The following is a 21,889-nucleotide window of genomic DNA, read 5'->3' on the forward strand; positions in this document are numbered from 1 at the left end:
CAGGAGCTGATGGCATTTGTGCTCCCTCAGGTTCATGTCCCCACAGCAACAGCATGGGGGTGCTGGCCCTGCTGTGTGCAATGCAAACAGGGGCTGCTGAGGCAGTGCTGCCGTGTCTGTGCCTGCAAGGATGGGGCACCTGTGTGAGCTGGGGGAGAGGCCAGGGCTGCAGAGGGGGGATGTTGTTGGCAGCTGCATGAGGACGCTCTGGGACGCTGCCCTGGGCTGTGCAGCGCCCTGGGCATGGATCAGCCCCTGCTCTGCTGCTCCTTCCCGTCTGCCCCAGGGCCCTTGCAGAGCCCCAGCCATGCTGTTTGCCCCCAGCCTGCCCACGGCCAGCCTGGGGCTGCTGACGGGGGTTTCTGTGCTGAGCATTGGCCTGGCCGTGTTCTTGAGAGAGCCTGGGCAAGGAGCCTGGAGCCCCCAGGGCCTGGCCTGAGGCGTCAGCGCTGCCCCAGCAGTGCCCATGGCCTGTCCCTGCTGCAGCCCCGGCACTGCCACCCCCAGGGCTGTGCCCGGCCCCGAGAGCACTCAGGCCCTGCAGCAACACCAGGGCCACCAGGGCAGCGGGGCAGGGCCACGGCAGCAGCACTGGCAACACCAAGTGCTGCTGCTGCTGCTGCTGGGCACAGCTGCTGGGCCAGCACTGATCTGCCCCAGCTCTGCACACAGACATTGCTGCTGCAGCTCCAGAGAAGGCAACAAAAGGGCATCTCTGTAGAAAACTCTGCTGGGAGATCCTTTAGTTCCTTTAAAGGCACTGAGAGCACAGCCCCTCCTTGACACAGTCTGTGGCCACAGTGAAGGTGGAGAGAAACAAAATGAGAATCGGTACAAACAGTGGCTTTTTATTGTGGACAATATGAATACCTAAAACAAAGGAAAACATGTCATCACAACCAAACTCACTAGAAATATCAAATATGACTTCTATTGCAAGTGATTTGCAGAAATTGGCCAGCACATTAATGTCCCTGAAAGCATCCAGTCATCAATCTCCACACTGCAGCCTTGAGCTCCTGGTTCCTCAGGCTGTAGATGAGGGGGTTCAGGGCTGGAGGCACCACCGAGTACAGAACGGACACTGACAGATCCAGGGATGGGGAGGAGTTGGAGGGGGGCTTCAGATGAGCAAATGTGCCAGTGGTGATAAACAAGGACACCACGGCCAGGTGAGGGAGGCAGGTGGAAAAGGCTTTGTGCCGTCCCTGCTCAGAGGGGATCCTCAGCACAGCCCTGAAGATCTGCACATAGGAGAAAACAATGAACACAAAACAGCCAAATGATAAACAAAGGCTAACTACAATAAGCCCAAGTTTCCTGAGGTTGGAGTGTGAGCAGGAGAGCTTGAGGATCTGTGGGACTTCACAGAAGAACTGGCCCAGGGCATTGCCACGGCACAGGGGCAGGGAAAATGTATTGGCCGTGTGCAGCAGTGAATAGAGAAAGGCACTGGCCCAGGCAGCTGCTGCCATGTGGGCACAAGCTCTGCTGCCCAGGAGGGTCCCGTAGTGCAGGGGTTTGCAGATGGACACGTAGCGGTCGTAGCACATGATGGTCAGGAAGGAAAACTCTGCTGAGATGAAGAACATAAAGAAAAAGAGCTGAGCAGCACATGCAGTGTAGGAGATGTTGCTGGTGTCCCAGAGGGAATTGTGCATGGCTTTGGGGACAGTGGTGCAGATGGAGCCCAGGTCAGTGAGGGCCAGGTTGAGCAGGAAGAAGAACATGGGCGTGTGCAGGTGGTGGCCGCAGGCTACGGCGCTGATGATGAGGCCGTTGCCCAGGAGGGCAGCCAGGGAGATGCCCAGCAAGAGGCAGAAGTGCAGGAGCTGCAGCTGCCGCGTGTCTGCCAATGCCAGCAGGAGGAAGTGCCTGATGGAGCTGCTGTTGGACATTTGCTGGGGCTGCACATGGGCACCTGTTCATGGAGAAAAGGACATTGAAGAGTTAGAGGAGATTCCTGTAATCAAAATCAAAGCCATTTCTCATACACCCTCCCCTGGAACACACAGACAGCCTTTGGTGTTTAAGAGTTCTAGGGTGTTCTTTTTAAGCTCCCCCTATGTCTCTTCTTCTATTCTTAGATATCAGAAACTCTCAGGCTGAGGCCAGAGGCTTGGTTGGGGGAACAGGAGGGAGGGGGCTTGTTCAGAGGGAGGGGCTGCACTGCAGGGGCTCCTGTGGGCATCTCTAAACTCTCCTTGCCACAGCATTTCTTGCTTTTACTTTGCCTCATTTCCTGATCCTCTCTTTGCTTCCTGGAGATTTCCCTCCTCCAGGTGTTTCCCTGTGCCTGATCTCTCCCTGCCAGCACTCACAGACCCAAATCTCTGTGCACTGTCCTTGGTCCTACAGAACCCTGCCTGTTTGCAGGGCACTGGCTGGGAGCAGGTTCTGTTTGCAGCTTGGAGAAAGGACAGCTCAGACTGAGCCTGATAGCTCCAGCAAAGGTGATGCTGCTGCTGTCCATGGGCAGAGGGGCTGAAAGCACATTAGGGATCTCCTACTGATCACTAAAAGTAACAGTTGGGATATCTCAGGCACTTGTCAAAATTCATAATTATAATTCATAATCAACCTTTGTACTTATCCCCCCCTCCCTGCCATGCTCCAATAGTAGGAAACTGAATACAAAGTCTTTGAAAGTTTCCTCATTTTTTACAAAGTTCTTGTCTTGGAAATATTCTATGACTGATCAGAACCCCTCAGCATGTCAGAACTCCATGAGCATTTCACCTCCCCTGCACCAGAAATACCCAGAGTTGTACTCACAGGCTCTGCAGGCATTGGCATGTTCCAGCTTGAGGAGATGGCTCCAGGAGCTGCAGCTGCATTGTCCTGCAGCCAGAGGTTCCTGTGCCAAGGGCTGGCAGTGATTGTGCCCCAGGCACTTCTCAGCCCCTTCCCAGCCCTGACTGATTGAAGCTCTCTGTGCCTCTGGGCTGTGCCCGGGCTGGCTGCAGGCAGTGCCCCAGCCCTGCTGGGCTGGCACAAGAGCTGCTCATCCAGAGAAATGTGCTTTTGAAGCTCTTCTTGGTGAGCAGGAGCTGCCTCTGTGCCAGGAGCCCAGCCCAGCTCAGCAGCACAGACACAGCACAAGGACTTTAATCAGCCTCTGGGGCTTTGTGCTCAGGCCCTGAACATCAGTCCCTGAGAGGCAGCTGAAGAAACCTCTCAGGAACTCCAAGGCAGAATCCAACTCCAAAGTTTCTTGGACTTTTAATGGGTCCCACTGAGGGACACGACTGAGCAAGTGTCCCCAGGCCCCAGGCAGAGCAGAGAACTGCAGGCAGTGATGACAGGTGGGGACAAAGAGAAGCCAAGTCTTGGTGCCCTGGGGCACAGCAGGGTCTGTGCCAGCAAGGGCTGGGAGGAGACACCTTGTCCTGAGGCCCTGGGGCCTCCTGGCCCAGCCCCAGCCAGGCTGGGCACTGTCAGCCCCTTGTGCTGCCCTCAGCATCCCCCCCTAGCCCACATCCCAGTGGCCTCAAGGATCTGCTGCAAGGAGTCCCTGGGGAGCCTTGCTCAGCAATGGCCCTGGGAGCTCCTTCATGCTCCCTGCAGGGACTGCAGGTTTTTCAAAGGACTTGGAGTTTGGCTTTTGCCTTGGAATCTCTGAGAGGTTTGTGCAATCATGGCCTCCAATTATCTGCTGTAATTAGTCCCTGGAGAGGCTTTGTCAGTAACAACACTCAGTGGGGCTCATTAATGCTTTAAGGTACTCCAGTTATTTGAAGCTACTTGGTGTTTCCCTTTTGATACAGACTCTGTGAGAGGTTTGTGCAATCATGGCCCCAATTATCTGCTTTAATGAGTCCCTGGAGAGCTTTGTACTGACACTCAGTGGGGCTCAGTAATGCTTTGAGCTTCTCACATTTTTTAAGGTAGTTTGGAATTTCCTTCCAACACTGAGACTCTGAGAGGTTTTTGTGCCATCCTGAACTCCACTTGTCTCCTCCAAGGGGTCCATGAGGAGCCTGTGTTGGGCATGGACCTCACTGAGACCCATTCATGCTTTGAGACACTTTGGGATTTTCTTCTGACTTTCACGCCTGGAAAGGTTTGTGCAATCTCCTCTCAGGCCCTGAGGTTCAAGGGCTCAGCTCCAAATGCACCACAGGGCTCATCAGGATGCGGCAAGTCCTGACAAACCATGGCTCTGCCTTGATTTCCCTCTGCTCTAATGCAGTTTATCAGGGCTGTATCTGGAGTGATTTTGGTTTGCTAATTTGAGATTTCTCAGCCAATGCATCTATTAGGGCAGTGGGATCAGTGTTGGCTAATTACCATTGCACTCACTGGAATATATTTACTCATTTCCTGCTGTGAGATAGGATTAGGAGAAAAGCAAAGTAGGCTCAAAATTTTAAAAGGGTATATAGAAAAGTTTATTACCAGTAAATAAAAGAAAGAGTAATAAGAATATGAACACTTCTCCTCTCCCTACAACCTTTTCTTTCTTACTGACAATGCAAGGAGACAAAACCTGAAAGTTTCAGTCAGTTTACACCATCTAGAACAGTCTTTCTTCAGTTCACTTAGGGAGAGGAGTCCCTCTTTCATGCTATGGGGACTTCTCCATAAGAAAAAAGTTCTCTTGTGGCTCTCAATTCCCACGAATAGCAGCTGCCCAGAAAATCTGCAAGTGTGAAGTCCCTTCCATTTTTCATAGCTTTTCCCACAGCTGTGTTTATGGGCCATGTCAACTTATGGGGTATGAGTTTAAAGATGAGCCGTTCAAGAGCAAAGATTCTCTTCACCTATTTCTGAAATCATCTTCATCTCTGAGAACAGAGATCTTCTTCTTCTCTCCCTGAGGCCACAGGATCTCACCACTCTTCTCTCTTTCTCTGTTTAAACTTCTCATGGGATCACAGCTACTTCAACATTTGCCTACTTTAGCATGGAGGTTTTTGCTGAACAGGTCATCTCCCCATATTTTCAATTAGTTATAGGGAAAAAGAGAGTCTGATATATTAATTACATCCTTCTCTATAGCTTCACAAGAGGATTTCAGCCCCAAGATCAAGGCATCTCCTCATCCCTCCCATCTGGGACTCAACTTCCTCTTCAGTGACCTTGGTGTCTTCATGTTGCTCCTCTCTGTGCCTGCAGTTTGTCCTTTTCTCTCACTGGAGGGAGGCTGGAAGCACTGAAAGAGTTCATATCTCACCCGGGGCCTGCAGATGGTTCCGTGCCCCTGGCCGGGCTCGGTGCTTGCGGCCGGAGCTGTTTTACGATGGAGGTTTCTGCAGCGGCTGCGCTGGGGCTGTGTCAGGATGGGCTGCGCTGGGGCAGGGCCAGGATCTCAGCAGCCAGGCCAGAGCACAGCAGCAGCACGGCTGGGGCCGATGGCTTCTCCTGCCCCTGCCCGGGGCTTGCGGCTGAAGCCCAAGGGTGGCAGAATCTTGGCCGAGCCGGCCCGGCCCGGGGCTGCTCCTGGGGCCCGGCGGATCCTGGCTGGGCCCGGGCTGGCGGCGGGGCAGGGCTCAGCAGGGCCCAGATGTTCCCAACTGCAGCCATGGCCCGGCCCGGCCTCGGCCCCGCGGCCTCCCCTGCCCTGCCCGGCAGCCGATGGGGCCTGGCGGGGTCCCTGGGAAGGGGCCCGGCCCCACGGCAGGAGCCGCCCGCCCGGCCTGGCTGAGACGGGGCCGGGTCAGCCTTGTTACCTCTGTGCCAGCCAGAAGGGAAAGAGACCCTCCCAGGCTTTCCCATCTTTAACATGTGTCTTCACAGAGGTGTGTACAGTTTCCTTACTGGTTTAACAGATTGTCAGTTCTCAAAGCTGATTACTGATTGGTTTTTTTGTCAGACACAGATGAAACTGCTAGAAGCTTCTCTTAGAACATCACTTCCATGATGCAAAATCACCACAACAGCACAGACCCCAGAGCTCCTTTGTCCATATGTATCGGTCATGTGTCCAAGTCCTCAAAAACCCTTCTTGGGAGATCTCTGGGCCCTTTCCAAGGTTTTTTCAACTGAAAGCATTCAACTCAGAGTCTAAGAAAATCACCAGCAGACATGGCCAGCCTGACCTGTCTGTCCTTACTACTTTTGTCTGGGAGCAATCTTTGGATATATGGAATTTGGGAAGCCAAATTCTAATTTTGGCCATGGACCATGGACATGAAAGTTGGTTCTTTTCCGTAGGAAGGAAGGAACAGAGCCCCAGTGTTTGCTAGGCAGAAGAGAGTGACCACCAGAGGACAAGGCCAGCCAGAAGTGGCAGGTTTTTTTCTGAGAGAAACCCTTGCATATAGGAAAATTTTTTGAGAGAATACCAATTTTGGCAATGGACATTTAAAAAGAGGGACAGTTCTTTTCTATAGCAAGGAAAGCACAGAGCCCCAGTGTTCCAGGAGCTGATGAGAGGCATTCCTTGACATTGCAACATCAGCCAGAGCTGTCAGGTGGCCCCTGGGAGGCCAAGCCAGCCAGGCCTGTTCCATGTTCCCTCGGTTCCATGGGGCCCCACAGTGTCCCAATGGTCCTTTGCTTCCCTGAGGCCCTGAGGTGTCATAATGCCCCCTTGGTGACACCAGGCCCTGAAGGGTCCCAATGGTCTCCATGGTTCCATCAGGCCCCACAGAGCCAGAATGGTCTCTGGGTTCCATGAAGCCCCGTGGTGTCACCACGGCCCCTTGGTTCCATGGGCTCCAGTGGTGCCACAATGATCCCCATGGTTCCATGAGGTCCCCACAGTGTCCCAGTGATCTCCATGGGAAGGAAAGAACCCAGCCCCAGTGTTGCAGGGGCAGTCACCAGAGGTCAAGGCCAGCCAGGCTTGATGGTACTGGCAGATTGTGCCTGGGAGCAACCCTTGGATATCCAGAATTTTGGAGGTGGAATCCCAATTTCAGACATGGACACCTGGAGGATAAGGATGCTTGTTTTCCATTGGAAAGAAAGCACGGAACACTGATACAACAGTGACATTTGGGGATCTATGGGGAGCATTGGGGATCGTTTCTGCACCTCGTGACCCAACAGGAGCTACTCTAATAAATGTTGCCTGAAGCTCCCACTGTGCCCATGACAGGAACCCATGTGAGTGTCTGGGACATCCCAGCTCTCTGGCAGCCTGGGGACTCCTGGGATGTCACCATGGAATGGCTGTGACTGCCTCTGACCACAGGGCTCTTTACCATCCTAGAAACCCCTCGGAGGTCTCCATGGAGCCCCTGTCTCTGCCTGTCACATTCCAGCTTTGGAACAGCCTGGAGATTCTTGGAAAGTCCCCATGGAACCCTTCTGAGGGCCTGTGACAAATCTGATCCTTAGCAGGCAACCATCACCAGCCCCCTGTTGCTATGCTCAGTCCCTTGGCAGCTCCATGGAGACCCCATGCCAGGGGTGGTTGCCATGGCCACCAGGGCTGGCACCAGCTGGGATGCTCGCTTTCCAGGGGCCGGGCTTCAGGAATGGGATTCCCCAATTTCCTGCTCCTGCTAAAACCGCGCTGCCCTCGCTGCCCTCCCGCCTCCCGTGGAAAGCAAAAAAGGCAAAGATCCCAGGCTGGGATAAGAACAATTTATTGGGAACAGCAACGAGATAAAGAACAAACAGAAACAGAAACAATATTGATAACAGAAGGGATAAGTAAAACTATTTACAGAGAAAACTACAACATCAACAACTAGTTCTTCCTGGCAATGTGTTTCCTCCTGTCTGGAAAGGACACCCTTCTCCTCAGGGAGAGAGAGAGAGAGAGTCCCTTTCCTGCCCCTGGCAATGACCTGAGGTGGGAGTGAATGTAATGACAGGGCCCTGGCCAGACCCTCATGTTCTCCAACCCCACATCATGTCATTGGCAGGGGCAGGAAAAGGGACAGGTGTCTTCCCAGCATGGATCACAGGGAACATGGATCACCAGGACTCTGACCAACGTGGGGTCTCCAATGGGGGATAAAGCTGGAGCAGTGCATTAAACTCTTCCTGCAGTTGGGGCATGTGCAGGGCTTCTTTTACTGGTGCCTCCGTTGGTGTCTGCTCAAGTGAGAGCTGCTGGTGAAGCTCTTCCCACACTGGGGACACTCATAGGGCCTCTCCCCAGTGTGGATGCGCCGGTGGGTGACGAGGGTGGAGTTGTGCTTGAAGCCCTTCCCGCAGTCAGGGCAGAGGAAGGGCCTCTCATCCGTGTGAATGCGCTGGTGCTGGAGGAGCTGAGAGCTGGTGTGAAACCTCTTCCCACACTCGGGGCACTGGTAGGGCCTCTCCCCAGTGTGGATCATTTGGTGGATGTTCATTTGGGTCTTCCTACTAAAGGTCATCCCACATTCCCCGCAGTTGTATGGCCTTTCCCCAGTGTGGATCCTCTGGTGGCAGATCAAGAGAGACTTCTGCCTAAAGCTCTTCCCACATTCCCCACACTCATAGGGTCGTTCCCTGGTGTGGGTCTTGTGGTGGGAGATCAGGTTAGAGTTCTGGCGGAAGCTCATCCCAAATTCCCCACACTCGTAGGGCTTCTCCCCGGTGTGGATCCGCTGGTGCCTGATGAGGGTGGAGTTGCGCTTGAAGCCCTTCCCACAGCTGGGGCAGCGGAAGGGCCTCTCCTCAGTGTGAATCTGCTGGTGCTGGAGGAGACTGGAGCTGGTGTGAAACCTCTTCTGACACTGGGGACACTCGTAGGGCCTCTCCCCAGTGTGGATGCGTTGGTGGATGATGAGGGCAGAGCTGCAGCTGAAGCCCTTCCCACACTCCCCACACTCGTAGGGCCATTCCCCAGTGTGGATCATCTGGTGGCTGATCAGGGTGCTGCTCTGCCTGAAGCTCTTCCCACACTCCAAGCACTTGTGGGGCTTCTCCCCATCATGAAGCTGCCCATGGACCACCAGCTCTGAGCTCTGGCTGAAGCTCTGTCCACCTTCCTGTCTCAGGGTGGGTCTTTCCTTCTCAGAACACACTTGGCTGGGTTTGTAGCCCCTCCTCCTGTGGAATCTCTGGGGCTTTTCCTCCACGTTGGAATTCTGCACCGTGGAGCCACTTAAAATGGCCTCTTCCACGATGTTCTGCCTTGGGGATTTCTCCTCCCCGGTCTCCATCCACAGATCCTTCCCTGGGGGAGGAAGGACAAGGAGAGGATGGGATTTGCCTCCATGCCAGAGGGAAGGGGAAGGAGATCCCCCCAGTGCATCCCCAGCAGGACGGGGTTGGCAGCAGGGTTGTCCTGCAGCCGGGGGCTGTGCTGGGCTGGGAGATGGAGCAGGAGAGAGGGGGAAAGGGGCACTGACTGCCTCCTCACCTGCCTGCGTGTCCCGGGCCTCCTTCCTCTTCCTTGCAGCCTCCTCCTCCATCTGGCAAAGGTTTGGGGATGTGAAATCCTGTTTTGGGAGGAAAGCAAGGGATGAGCGCATTGAATTTTTACTGGTTTGAAGACAAACCTGGGGGAGAGTCTAAACCAGAATTACAATTAATTAAGAAAAGAAGGACAAGGCAATGATACAGAAACACTACCTTAAACTGACAGACTCAGGATATAACCTGACACCCTGTTGCAGGTCAGGCTGGTGGCAGCAGTCCCATTAAATGGTGGCTGCAGTCCTGTGTGAGTGATGAACGTGATTCTGTCAGAGCAGTGATCCTGTATAAGGGTCTGGTCTTCCTCTGAAGGTCCAGTGGTGGTTCTGGAGCTCTTGTCCTCTGGGAATCCAGTAGGCAAGCTGCTCCTGCTGTTGCAAGGCTCAGCTTATATCCAGGTAGGAATGCTTGGATCCTCCCCCTGGGCGGAGCATCCCACAATGGGAGGATGGAATTTGATCAGTCCTGCAGTGACACTCAATGGCCCATTCACAGAAGATATCTCCCCTGGAGGGCGTTATCAGGGCTGAGTCATGGAAGAGATCAAGAACACTGCCCCACCTGTTTATAGCAGTTGATGAAGATGGGCATTGAAAACATGCATTTGGTTCCGTCTTACATTGCAGCCTGAAACAGTGGGGGAATCCCTGTTCAGGGGGTGAACACCACCCCCCTTACCCAAACTGGCTCAGGTGTAAAACCCCCACCCCAGGAAGGCCACACACACAGGGGACAATGTCACACTTGCCCTGCTCCAGGGCAAATGGCATCTCTCTAATATTTCCTTAACCAGATTGCAAAATTATTTTGGCACAGTGAGTTCAGGGCACTGTTCTTTGACCCCTGTTGCCTTTGACAACAGCATGGTTCCCTCCTCTGAGGAGGTCGTGGGTCTCTCTGGAGGAACTCTTGGAAACTGTCGCAGCTTCGTCTGAGCGACCTATGGGAGAACTGATGAGGAAAATGGCTGTTGTGGGACTGGAGTGTAAAGAAAATATTTTGTTGTCCCTCCTTGAAAAGTTTGTTAAAATCACTGGAGGAAATGGAGCAAATGATAGCATCAAGACTGAGAAGGTTCTTTCACCACATGGTGAGGAACATAAGGCTGCTAAAAGTGCTACAAGAAGCCCAGCTCAAGTAGCTAAATTCCCAAATAATTACTGAATTCCCAGGCTTGGGTTTTTTCCAAATGTGAGAATCATTATTCTCTTCATCCCTGTCACCTTTGTGACAGCTACACAGAGCTTTCCCTTCCTTATAATAATATCTGTATTGGGCCGAATTTGCACTTTTCTTTAATTGTAACCTGCCAGCAGCTGAGCTGGAGCTGTGAAGGAACCAAGGAAACTTGGAATTGCCCCAGAATTGCTTCTATTGTCAGCCGGTGCTGCGGCGGCCGTGGGGCAGAGGGGTGGGAAAGGGGGCTCCGGGGTGGCAGTGGAGGAAATGCCGGGCCCGGGGGCTGAGCACAGGGCTGAGCACACAGAGATGGTTTTGTTTTTGCTGAGCTCGCACTGAGCCAAGGCCTGTCCTGCCCCTCATTCGGCCACGCTGGGGAGGGGCTGAGGGTGTGGGGGAGCTTGGGAGGGGACACAGCCAGGACAGGAGATCCCAGCTGACCCCAGGGATAGCCCAGACCATAGGACATCATGATCAGTGCATGAAGTGTGGGGAACAAGGAGGAAGGGGGCACAGTTGCAGTGAGGGTTTTGTCTCCCCAGGTAACACTTAGGCAGGATTGGGCCCTGTTTCGCCAGTGGGCAGGGCCCGCACCAAAGACACAGACACCAACTTAACTTAAGGAAAAGTGTAATTAGATAATGCAAATTTGCAAAAAATTACAAAAATATTAGGTAGGCAAAGCAAATAATCATTAGTCAATAATTCCAAAAGAGAAGATGTTGAAATGAGTATCACACAACTGTCCATTTCTGGCTGCAGGCTCTGGAGATTCTATCTCTGCCTTCAATCAGGGTTGCATTCCCTAAAGAATCCTGGTACCAAATCCTGCTTTCCAAGGCTGGAACAGTGTCTCAGGTTTAGCTGGGTGTGTATTCAATTACCCTTTGTTAAAGGTGGGGCAATTATCATCTGTTAATTGAGCAATTTACTTTATCTTTTCCACATGAATCCTCCCTCCAGGGAGATATCTTCTGTTAATGGGCCATTGAGTGTCACTGATAAAAATTCCATCATCCCATTGTGAGAAGCTCTGCCCAGAGGGAGGAGCCAAGCATTCCTACCTGAATATAATCTGAGAATGTGAACAACAGATTCAGCCTTCTCCCACAGGATTCCCAGAAGAGCAGCTTTCAGCTCCACTGGATCCCAGAGGAAGACCAGGCCGATCGACGCCACAACTGGACCTTCAGAGGAAAACTCCACCCTTCCACAGGATCACTGCTCCAACAGAACCACACCTGTCCCTGCAGGAGCACTGCAGCCACCATTTAACAGGAGTGCTACCAACACTCTGACCCACAGGGTGTCAGGACGTATTCTTACTCTGTAAGTAGTTTTTAGTACTACTGCATTTGTATTTTTAATTTTCCTTCTGAAGAATTGTTATTCCTATTCCCATAGACTTTGCTTGACAGCCTCTTGTTTTGAAAATTATAATTCCAAGTGAAGGGATTAACATTTTCCATTTCAAGGGAGTCTCCTGCCTTCCTTAGCAGACACCTGTCTTTTCAAACTGACACAATACCCTGGGATACCCAGGCAGGTGAGGAGGAAGTCAGTGCCCCTTTCCCCCTCTCTCCTGCTCCATCTCCCAGCCCAGCACAGCCCCCGGCTGCAGGACAACCCTGCTGCCAACCCCGTCCTGCTGGGGATGCACTGGAGGAATCTCCTTCCCTTTCCCTCTGGCATGGAGGCAAATCCCATCCTCTCCTTGTCCTTCCTCCCCCAGGGAAGAAGCTGAGGATGGAGACCAGGGAGGAGAAATCCCCAAAGCAGAACCACATGGAAGAGGCCATTATAAATGGCTCCACGGTGCAGAATTCCAACGTGGAGGAAAAGCCCCAGAGATCCCACAGAAGGGGGGGCTCAAAACCCAGCCCAGGGTGCTCTGAGGAGGAAAGACCCACCCTGAGCCAGGAAGGTGGACAGAGCTTCAGCCAGAGCTCAGAGCTGGTGGTCCACGGGCAGCTTCACAATGGGGAGAAGCCCCACAAGTGCTTGGAGTGTGGGAAGAGCTTCAGGCAGAGCAGCACCCTGATCAGCCACCAGATGATCCACACTGGGGAATGGCCCTACGAGTGTGGGGAGTGTGGGAAGGGCTTCAGCTGCAGCTCTGCCCTCATCATCCACCAGTGCATCCACACTGGGGAGAGGCCCTACGAGTGTCCTGAGTGTCAGAAGAGGTTTCACACCAGCTCCAGTCTCCTCCAGCACCAGCAGATTCACTCAGAGGAGGGGCCCTTCCACTGCCCTGACTGTGGGAAGGGCTTCAAGCGCAACTCCACCCTCATCACCCACCAGCGCATCCACACTGGGGAGAGGGAGAGGCCCTACGAGTGTCCCCAGTGTCAGAAGAGGTTTTACACCAGCTCTGATCTCCTCCTGCATGAGCGGATTCACACGGATGAGAGGCCCTTCCGCTGCCCTGACTGTGGGATGGGCTTCAAGCGCAACTCCCACCTCATCAGGCACCAGCGGATCCACACCGGGGAGAAGCCCTACAAGTGTGGGGAATGTGGGATGAGCTTCAGCCAGAACTCTAACCTGATCTCCCACCAGAAGACCCACACCAGGGAACGACCCCATGAATGTGGGGAATGTGGGAAGAGCTTTAGGCAGAAGTCTCTCTTGATCTGCCACCAGAGGATCCACACTGGGGAAAGGCCATACAACTGCGGGGAATGTGGGATGACCTTTAGTAGGAAGACCCAAATGAACATCCACCAAATGATCCACACTGGGGAGAGGCCCTACCAGTGCCCCGAGTGTGGGAAGAGGTTTCACACGAGCTCTCAGCTCCTCCAGCACCAGCGCATTCACACGGATGAGAGGCCCTTCCTCTGCCCCGACTGTGGGAAGGGCTTCAAGCACAACTCCACCCTCGTCACCCACCAACGCATCCACACTGGGGAGAGGCCCTACGAGTGTCCCCAGTGTGGGAAGAGCTTCACCAGCAGCTCTCACTTGAGCAGACACCAACGGAGGCACCAGTAAAAGAAGCCCTGCACATGCCCCAACTGCAGGAAGAGTTTAATGCACTGCTCCAGCTTTATCCCCCATTGGAGACCCCACGTTGGTCAGAGTCCTGGTGATCCATGTTCCCCATGATCCTTGCTGGGAAGACACCTGTCCCTTTTCCTGCCCCTGCCAATGACATGATGTGGGGTTGGAGAACATGATGGTCTGGCCATGGCCTTGTCATTACATTCACTCCCACCTCAGTTCATTGCCAGGGGCAGGAAAGGGACTCTCTCTCTCTCTCTCCCTGAGGAGAAGGGTGTCCTTTCCAGACAGGAGGAAATACATTGCCAGGAAGACCTAGTTGTTGATGTTGTAGTTTTCTCTGTAAATAGTTTTACTTATCCCTTCTGTTATCAATATTGTTTCTGTTCCTGTTTGTTCTTTATCTCGTTGCTGTTCCCAATCAATTGTTCTTATCCCAGCCTGGGATCTTTGCCTTTTTTGCTTTCCACGGGAGGCGGGAGGGCAGCGAGGGCAGCGCGGTTTTAGCGGGAGCAGGAAATTGGGGAATCCCATTCCTGAAGCCCGGCCCCTGGAAACCGAGCATCCCAGCTGGTGCCAGCCCTGGTGGCCATGGCAACCACCCCTGGCATGGGGTCTCCATGGAGCTGCCAAGGGACTGAGCATAGCAACGGGGGGCTGGTGATGGTTGCCTGCTAAGGATCAGATTTGTCACAGGCCCTCAGAAGGGTTCCATGGGATCTTTCCAAGAGTCTCCAGGCTGTTCCAGAGCTGGAATGTCACAGGCAGAGACAGGGGCTCCATGGAGACCTCCGAGGGGTTTCTAGGATGGTAAAGAGCCCTGTGGTCAGAGGCAGTCACAGCCATTCCATGGTGACATCCCAGGAGTCCCCAGGCTGCCAGAGAGCTGGGATGTCCCAGACACTCACATGGGTTCCTGTCATGGGCACAGTGGGAGCTTCAGGCAACATTTATTAGAGAAGCTCCTGTTGGGTCACGAGGTGCAGAAACGATCCCCAATGCTCCCCATAGATCCCCAAATGTCACTGTTGTATCAGTGTTCCGTGCTTTCTTTCCAATGGAAAACAAGCATCCTTATCCTCCAGTGTCCATGTCTGAAATTGGGATTCCACCTCCAAAATTCTGTATATCCAAGGGTTGCTCCCAGGCACAATCTGCCAGTACCATCAAGCCTGGCTGGCCTTGGCCTCTGGTGACTGCCCCTGCCACACTGGGGCTGGGTTCTTTCCTTCCCATGGAGAACACTGGGACACTGTGGGGACCTCATGGAACCATGGGGATCATTGTGGCACCACTGGAGCCCATGGAACCAAGGGGCCGTGGTGACACCGCGGGGCTTCATGGAACCCAGAGACCATTATGGCTCTGTGGGGCCTGATGGAACCATGGAGACCATTGGGACCCTTCAGGGCCTGGTGTCACCAAGGGGGCATTATGACACCTCAGGGCCTCAGGGAAGCAAAGGACCATTGGGACACTGTGGGGCCCCATGGAACCGAGGGAACATGGAACAGGCCTGGCTGGTTTGGTCTCCCAGGGGCCACGTGACAGGTCTGGCTGATGTTGGGATGTCAAGGGCTGCCTCTCATCAGCTCCTGGAGCACTGGGGCTCTGTGCTTTCCTTGCTATAGAAAAGAACTGTCCCTCTTTTTAAATGTCCATTGCCAAAATTGGTATTCTCTCAAAAAATTTTCCTATATGCAAGGGTTTCTCTCAGAAAAAAACCTGCCACTTCTGCCTGGCCTTGTCCTCTGGTGGTCACCTCTCTTCTTCCTGGCAAACACTGGGGCTCTGTTCCTTCCTTCCTACGGAAAAGAACCAACCTTCATGTCCAGGGTCCATGGCCAAAATTAGAATTTGGCCTCCCAAATTCCATATATCCAAAGATTGCTCCCAGAAAAAAGTAGCAAGGACAGACAGGTCAGGCTGGCCACGTCTTCTGGTGATTTTCTTAGACTCTGAGTTGAATGCTTTCATTTGAAAAAACCTTGGAAAGGGCCCAGACATCTCCCAAGAAGAGTTTTTGAGGACTTGGGCACATGACTACTACATATGGACAAAGGAACTCTGTGCTCTGTGCAGTTGTGAGGGTTTGGCATCATGGAAGTGATGTTCTAAGAGAAGCTGCTAGCAGTTTCCTCCGTGTCTGACTAAAAAACCAATCAGTAATTAACTTTGAGAATTGACAATCTGTTAAACCGCTAAGGGAACTGTACACCCCTCTGTGAAGACACATGTTAAAGATGGGAAAGCCTGGGAGGGTCTCTTTCCCTTCTGGCTGGCACAGAGGTAACAAGGCTGACCCGGCCCCGTCTCAGCCAGGCCAGGCCGGGCGGCTCCTGCCGTGGGGCCGGGCCCCTTCCCAGGGACCCCGCCAGGCCCCATCGGCTGCCGGGCAGGGCAGGGGAGGCCGCGGGGCCGAGGCCGGGCCAGGCCATGGCTGCAGTTGGGAACATCTGGGCCCTGCTGAGCCCTGACCCGCCGCCAGCCCGGGCCCAGCCAGGATCCGCCGGGCCCCAGGAGCAGCCCCGGGCCGGGCCGGCTCGGCCAAGATTCTGCCACCCTTGGGCTTCAGCCGCAAGCCCCGGGCAGGGGCAGGAGAAGCCATCGGCCCCCGGCCGTGCTGCTGCTGTGCTCTGGCCTGGCTGCTGAGATCCTGGCCCTGCCCCAGCGCAGCCCATCCTGACACAGCCCCAGCGCAGCCGCTGCAGAAACCTCCATCCTAAAACAGCTCCGGCCGCAAGCACCGAGCCCGGCCGGGGGCACAGAACCATCTGCAGGCCCCGGGTGAGATATGAACTCTTTCAGTGCTTCCATCCTCCCTCCAGTGAGAGAAAAGGACAAAGTGCAGGCACACAGAGGAGCAACATGAAGACACTGAGGTCACTGAAGGGGAAGTTGAGCCCCAGATGGGAGGGATGAGGAGATGCCTTGATCTTGGGGCTGAAATCCTCTTGTAAAGCTATGGAGAAGGATGTAATTAATATGTCAGACTCTCTTTTTCCCAATATGTAATTGAAAATATGGGTAGATGACTTGTTCAGCAAAAACCTCCATGCTAAAGTAAGCAAATGTTGAAGTAGCTGTGATCCCATGAGAAGTTTAAATAGAGAAAGAGAGAAGAGTGGTGAGATCCTGTGCCCTCAGGGAGAGAAAAGAAGATTTCTGTTCTCGAAGATGAGGATGATTTCAGAAATAGATGAAGAGAATCTTTGCTCTTGAACAGCTCATCTTTGAACTAATAACCGATAAGTTGACATGGCCCATAAACACAACTGTGGGGAAAACTGAAAAAAAATGGGAAGGACTTCACGATTGCAGATTTTCTGGGCAGCTGCTATTCGTGGGATTTGAGAGCCACGAGCAAACGTTTTTCTTATGGAGAAGTCTCCATAGCATGAAAGAGAGACTCCTCTCCCTAAGTGAACTGAAGAAAGGCTGTTCTAGATGGTATAAACTGACTGAAACTTTCAGGTTTTGTCTCCTTACATTGTCAGTAAGAAAGAAAAGGTTGTAGGGAGAGGAGAAGTGTTCAGATTCTTATTACTCTTTCTTTTATTTACTGGTAATAAACTTTTCTATATACCCTTTTAAAATTTTGAGCCTGCATTGCCTTTCTCCTAATCCTATCTCACAGCAGGAAATGAGTAAATATATTCCAGTGAGTGCAATGGTAATCAGCCAACACTGATCCCACTGCATTAATAGATGCATTGGCTGAGAAATCTCAAATTAGCAAACCAAAATCACTCCAGATACAGCCCTGATAAACTGCATTAGAGCAGAGGGAAATCAAGGCAGAGCCATGGTTTGTCAGTACTTGCTGCATCCTGATGAGCCCTGTGGTGCATTTGGAGCTGAGCCGTGGAACCTCAGGGCCTGAGAGGTGATTGCACAAACCTTTCCAGGAGTCAAAGTCAGAAGAAAACCCCAAAGTGTCTCAAAGCATGAATGGGTCTCAGTGAGGTCCATGCCCAACACAGGCTCCGCATGGATCCCTTGGAGGAGACAATTGGAGGCCAGGATTTGCCAAAAACATCTCAGAGACTCAGAGTGGAAAGGAAATTCCAAACTACCTTAAAAATTTTGAGAAGCTCAAAGCTTCTGAGCCCCACTGAGTGTCAGTACAAAGCTCTCCAGGGGCTCATTAAAGCAGATAATTGGGGCCATGATTGCACAAACCTCTCACAGTCTGTATCAAAAGGGAAACACCAAGTACCTTAAAATAACTAAAGTACCTTAAAGCATTAATGAGCGCACTGAATGTTGTTACTGATAACGGCTCTCCAGAGACTCATTAAGCAGATAATTGGAGCCTGTAAATGCACAATCTTTTTCATAGAGTCTGTATCAAAAGGGAAAGAGGAAGTAGCTTAAAAAACTTAAGTACCCTGAAGTATTAATGAGTCCCAATCAATGCTGCAACAGGCAGAGAATCTCCAGGGACTAATTACAGCAGATAATTGGAGGCCATGATTGCACAAACCTCTCAGAGACTCCAAGGCAAAAGCCAAAGCCAAAGTCCTTTGAAAAACCTGCAGTCCCTGCAGGGAGCATGAAGGAGCCCCCAGGGCCATTGCTGAGCAAGGCTCCCCAGGGACTCCTTGCAGCAGATCCTTGAGGCCACTGGGATGTGGGCTAGGGGGGGATGCTGAGGGCAGCACAAGGGGCTGCCAGTGCCCAGTCTGCCTGGGGCAAAATCACTGCCAGCCCTTGGCACAGGAACCTCTGGCTGCAGGACAATGCAGCTGCAGCTCCTGGAGCCATCTCCTCAAGCTGGAACATGCCTATGCCTGCAGAGCCTGTGAGTACATTCTCTGCTTGTCTCTTGTGCAGAGCAGCCAGGGGTGCCCAGGGCTGTCCTGCAGAGCAGGGTCCTGCAGCCCAGGGCGCTGTGCTGGGGCAGGGACTCTGCTGCCTGCCAGGGACAGCTCTCAGCCAGCCCTGGCAGCTGCTCCCAGCACTGGGGGACAAGATCTGGGTGGCAGGAGACAGCTGGTGAGGCTTGGAAGTGTTCTCCTTGTGTGGGGAGGATGCTGCATTGTTCAGGACTGCTCCCAGCATGACATTGAACTGCAGAACCTTTTCAAGTAGATTATACAGGAAGCACAGCAAGGCAGGGACTGCATAGAAGGGAAAATCCTGCTCTTTTAATCTACTGCTCTAGGTTGCCTGGATGGGAAATTGCACATAGATATTCATCTCTTACTTCAGATTGAGAAAACAAAAAATCTATCAGATGTAATAAACCAGGAAGTCACAGAAATCAGCACAGAGCCCCTCACAGGCAGCATCAGTGTCACTTTTCCAGCCTCCTCAGGGTTGCTCTGACGTTGCCATCAGAGCCTGCAGAGCCAGAGCTGCCCCTGGGCAGTGCCTGAGCTGGGAGGGCTCTGCAGGGCAGAGCTGAGCCCCCAGGGCTGGGCTGGGCTCTGGCAGCACTGGCAGGGCCCAGCCCTGGGCACAGGGAAGCAGCTGCTGGCAGGGACAGCTCCAGGCAGCAGAGCCCTGGGCAGGCAGTGGGGGGAAAGTGCCCCCACGCTGTGCTGGGATATTTCAAGTCCTCTCCAAACCCAACTATTCCATGATTACTTTTCCTACAGATCCCCATGCCAAGGCATCACAGCAAATGTCCAACAGCAGCTCCATCAGGCCATTCCTCCTGCTGGCATTGGCAGACACGCGGCAGCTGCAGCTCCTGCACTTCTGCCTCTTGCTGGGCATCTCCCTGGCTGCCCTCCTGGGCAACGGCCTCATCATCAGCGCCGTAGCCTGCGGCCACCACCTGCACACGCCCATGTTCTTCTTCCTGCTCAACCTGGCCCTCGCTGACCTGGGCTCCATCTGCACCACTGTCCCCAAAGCCATGCACAATTCCATCTGGGACACCAGCAACATCTCCTACACAGGATGTGCTGCTCAGCTCTTTTTCTTTCTGTTCTTCATCTCAGCAGAGTTTTATTTGCTGACGATCATGTGCTATGCTACGACCGCTACGTGTCCATCTGCAAACCCCTGCACTACGGGACCCTCCTGGGCAGCAGAGCTTGTGCCCACATGGCAGCAGCTGCCTGGGCCAGTGCCTTTCTCAATGCTCTCATGCACACGGCCAATACATTTTCCCTGCCCCTTTGCCATGGCAATGCCCTGGGCCAGTTCTTCTGTGAAATCCCTCAGATCCTCAAGCTCTCCTGCTCAAAATCCTACCTCAGGGAATTTGGGCTCATTGTTGTAAGTGTGTGTTTAGATTTTGTTTGTTTTGTGTTCATTGTTTTCTCCTATGTGCAGATCTTCAGGGCTGTGCTGAGGATCCCCTCTGAGCAGGGACGGCACAAAGCCTTTTCCACCTGCCTCCCTCACCTGGCCGTGCTCTCTCTGTTCTTCAGCACTGGTGCTTCTCTGTACCTGAAGCCCCCCTGAAAGGAAGGTGTAGAGCTACCAGACGTAGAACGGCGAAGTCCTTCAATGTCCAGCCAATGGAGTTCACCAGGTCACGTCTGGGGAGGTCTCCGGGTTGCAGTTCATCCAAACTCTTATTATACTCTTTTTCTTTATGGGGGAAGGGGTAAAACTTGAAACTGAATCAAAGGTAGTCTATTGTATTTTGGGGGGAAAATGGTATTTAGAGAAGGGTACACACAGTCCATGTTCTCAGCAGTGGGTGAGAGCCATTGTCTTCTTGGTCCACTGCTCACACCTGCAACATCCATCTTGCTTTGGTCAGCTTGCCTCCCCCACACACCTCCCCCAGGTTGGGGGTCTCAGTCCCAGTCCTTGGAAAGAGTGGGGGGGACCTTTTCCCATAGGGATTTCATGTCCTGGTCTTTGATGGAGAGGCTTCTTACATCTCAGTCTGTCTGTCACAGTGGTTGTAAGACAAGTGAGGGGTCTGTGGAGAGCTAGGGATCTGCCTGCGGAAGATCTCGGGCTGTACGGGTAGATAAGAAGGCCCCCCTCACCCTGCAGTCTGACCTTTGCTCTGTACCCGGCCGCACCCGGCCGGATGTGAGCAGAGGGAAGTGACACAGACTGCCCAAACCATAAATACCCCTGAGACCCGTCAATAAACGCCATTTGCTGTCCACCACATTGGTGTATGTAGCATTGGACCGAGTGACCCTGGGCCTTGGGTCACCGTGCCGGACCTCCCGAACCAGGTCGCTATGCCATAACGGCAACATCTGATGCCGAAACCCCGGGAAAATCGCAGCGCCCAGAGTTCGGGATTTCGCCTGGACAGGGGACCGGCGGCTGCACAGCAGGCCTAGTGCAGCGGGGGGGACGCCCCCGGACCAGCGTGGACCATGGAAGCCATAGCGAAGGTCGTAACTCAGATGCATGCTCAGTGGGGGATTGATTGTAAGCTAAAAGATTTATGTCTTGCTATACCGAGACTTATTAAGCTGGGGGCGATAGACAGCCCGGTGGACATTCTCCATTCGGAGATATGGGATACTTGTACAAAGGTTTTAGCTGAGGAAACTATGTCCGCAGGCTCAGGGGAAGCTCTAAAGTCATGGGGCAGAGTCGTGCAGGCTCTGCAGAAAGCTAGAGAAGAGCAGGAGACCTGGAAAGCCGCGCAGGCTTGGCTATTAGCCACGCCGCAGTTGGGGGTGGGCGCGGCAATGCAAACCACGGAGGGCTTCGATCAGATCAGCACCGCGGAACCGCGAGCGCTGGATTCCCCCGAGCAGACCGCTTCACCATCAGAGGGGGGGAACGCGCGCGGGCGTTTTGGTGGGGGTTAACGGAGGAAGCGCAGGAGGCGGCGAAATTGCCGGACCCCAAAGGGGTGGATAAAAGCGCAACCCCTCCGTATGCGTTTGAAAATGGCGCCGAACCGCGTGTTCAGGGCGGAAAGGAAAACACGGGGGGCGGAAATGCAGTCAGCCTGCTTAACAACGCATGCGCGGGCAAGCAGGGGGACGGGGCGGCCCCCCGCGGAGGAGCGTAAGGCCAATCAGAGCGCTCAGTTCACTTTAGGTCCTTGTGGGATCTCAGCACATCGTTCCCGATGTCCAGAGATGCCAGGAGAACCCTTGGGGGTCTCGAAAACCCTGGAATGTTGCCAAGAGTGTTTGGTGGCTTGATTTTGATCCATCCACAGAAGTAACAAGAGTCTGAGGACAAGAGAATCGCTTTAGAGTACAAGGTGTAAAAGAGACACATTTAGAGGGTGAGATATAGACTTTAAGGTTTTTGGTACAGGGGGGTTATGGAGACAAGATGGAGAGATCAGGGCGTGTCTTGTCCTTCTTCTTTCTTCTTCTTGTCCTCCATCTCCTGTGATGATGTTGGCACTTAGAGATTGGTTTCTGGTGAAGGTGCACTTGCTAACATGGGCAAAAAGCATTGGGAAATAAAGGTAAATATTGTATACGTAGGTTTTAGTATAAAAAGA

The 21,889-nt window shown here is 53.2% G+C and overlaps 2 protein-coding genes across 2 annotated transcripts in view; both read right to left on the reverse strand.

Annotated features, from left to right (window-relative positions):
- Positions 1-21,889, reverse strand: part of LOC143692471 (uncharacterized) — a 314,059-nt gene that overhangs the window by 159,311 nt on the left and 132,859 nt on the right. The window contains 1 exon segment of the mRNA XM_077172703.1: positions 8,030-8,869. Within this exon segment, the coding sequence (XP_077028818.1) occupies positions 8,030-8,869 (840 nt within the window).
- On the reverse strand, positions 966-1,898 carry LOC143692409 (olfactory receptor 14I1-like). The gene has a single exon (XM_077172643.1). It carries the CDS (start codon positions 1,896-1,898, stop codon positions 966-968), a length of 933 nt encoding a protein of 310 aa, XP_077028758.1.

Source organism: Agelaius phoeniceus (genome assembly GCF_051311805.1).
Source record: "Agelaius phoeniceus isolate bAgePho1 chromosome W unlocalized genomic scaffold, bAgePho1.hap1 SUPER_W_unloc_1, whole genome shotgun sequence".
Classification (NCBI taxonomy): domain Eukaryota; kingdom Metazoa; phylum Chordata; class Aves; order Passeriformes; family Icteridae; genus Agelaius; species Agelaius phoeniceus.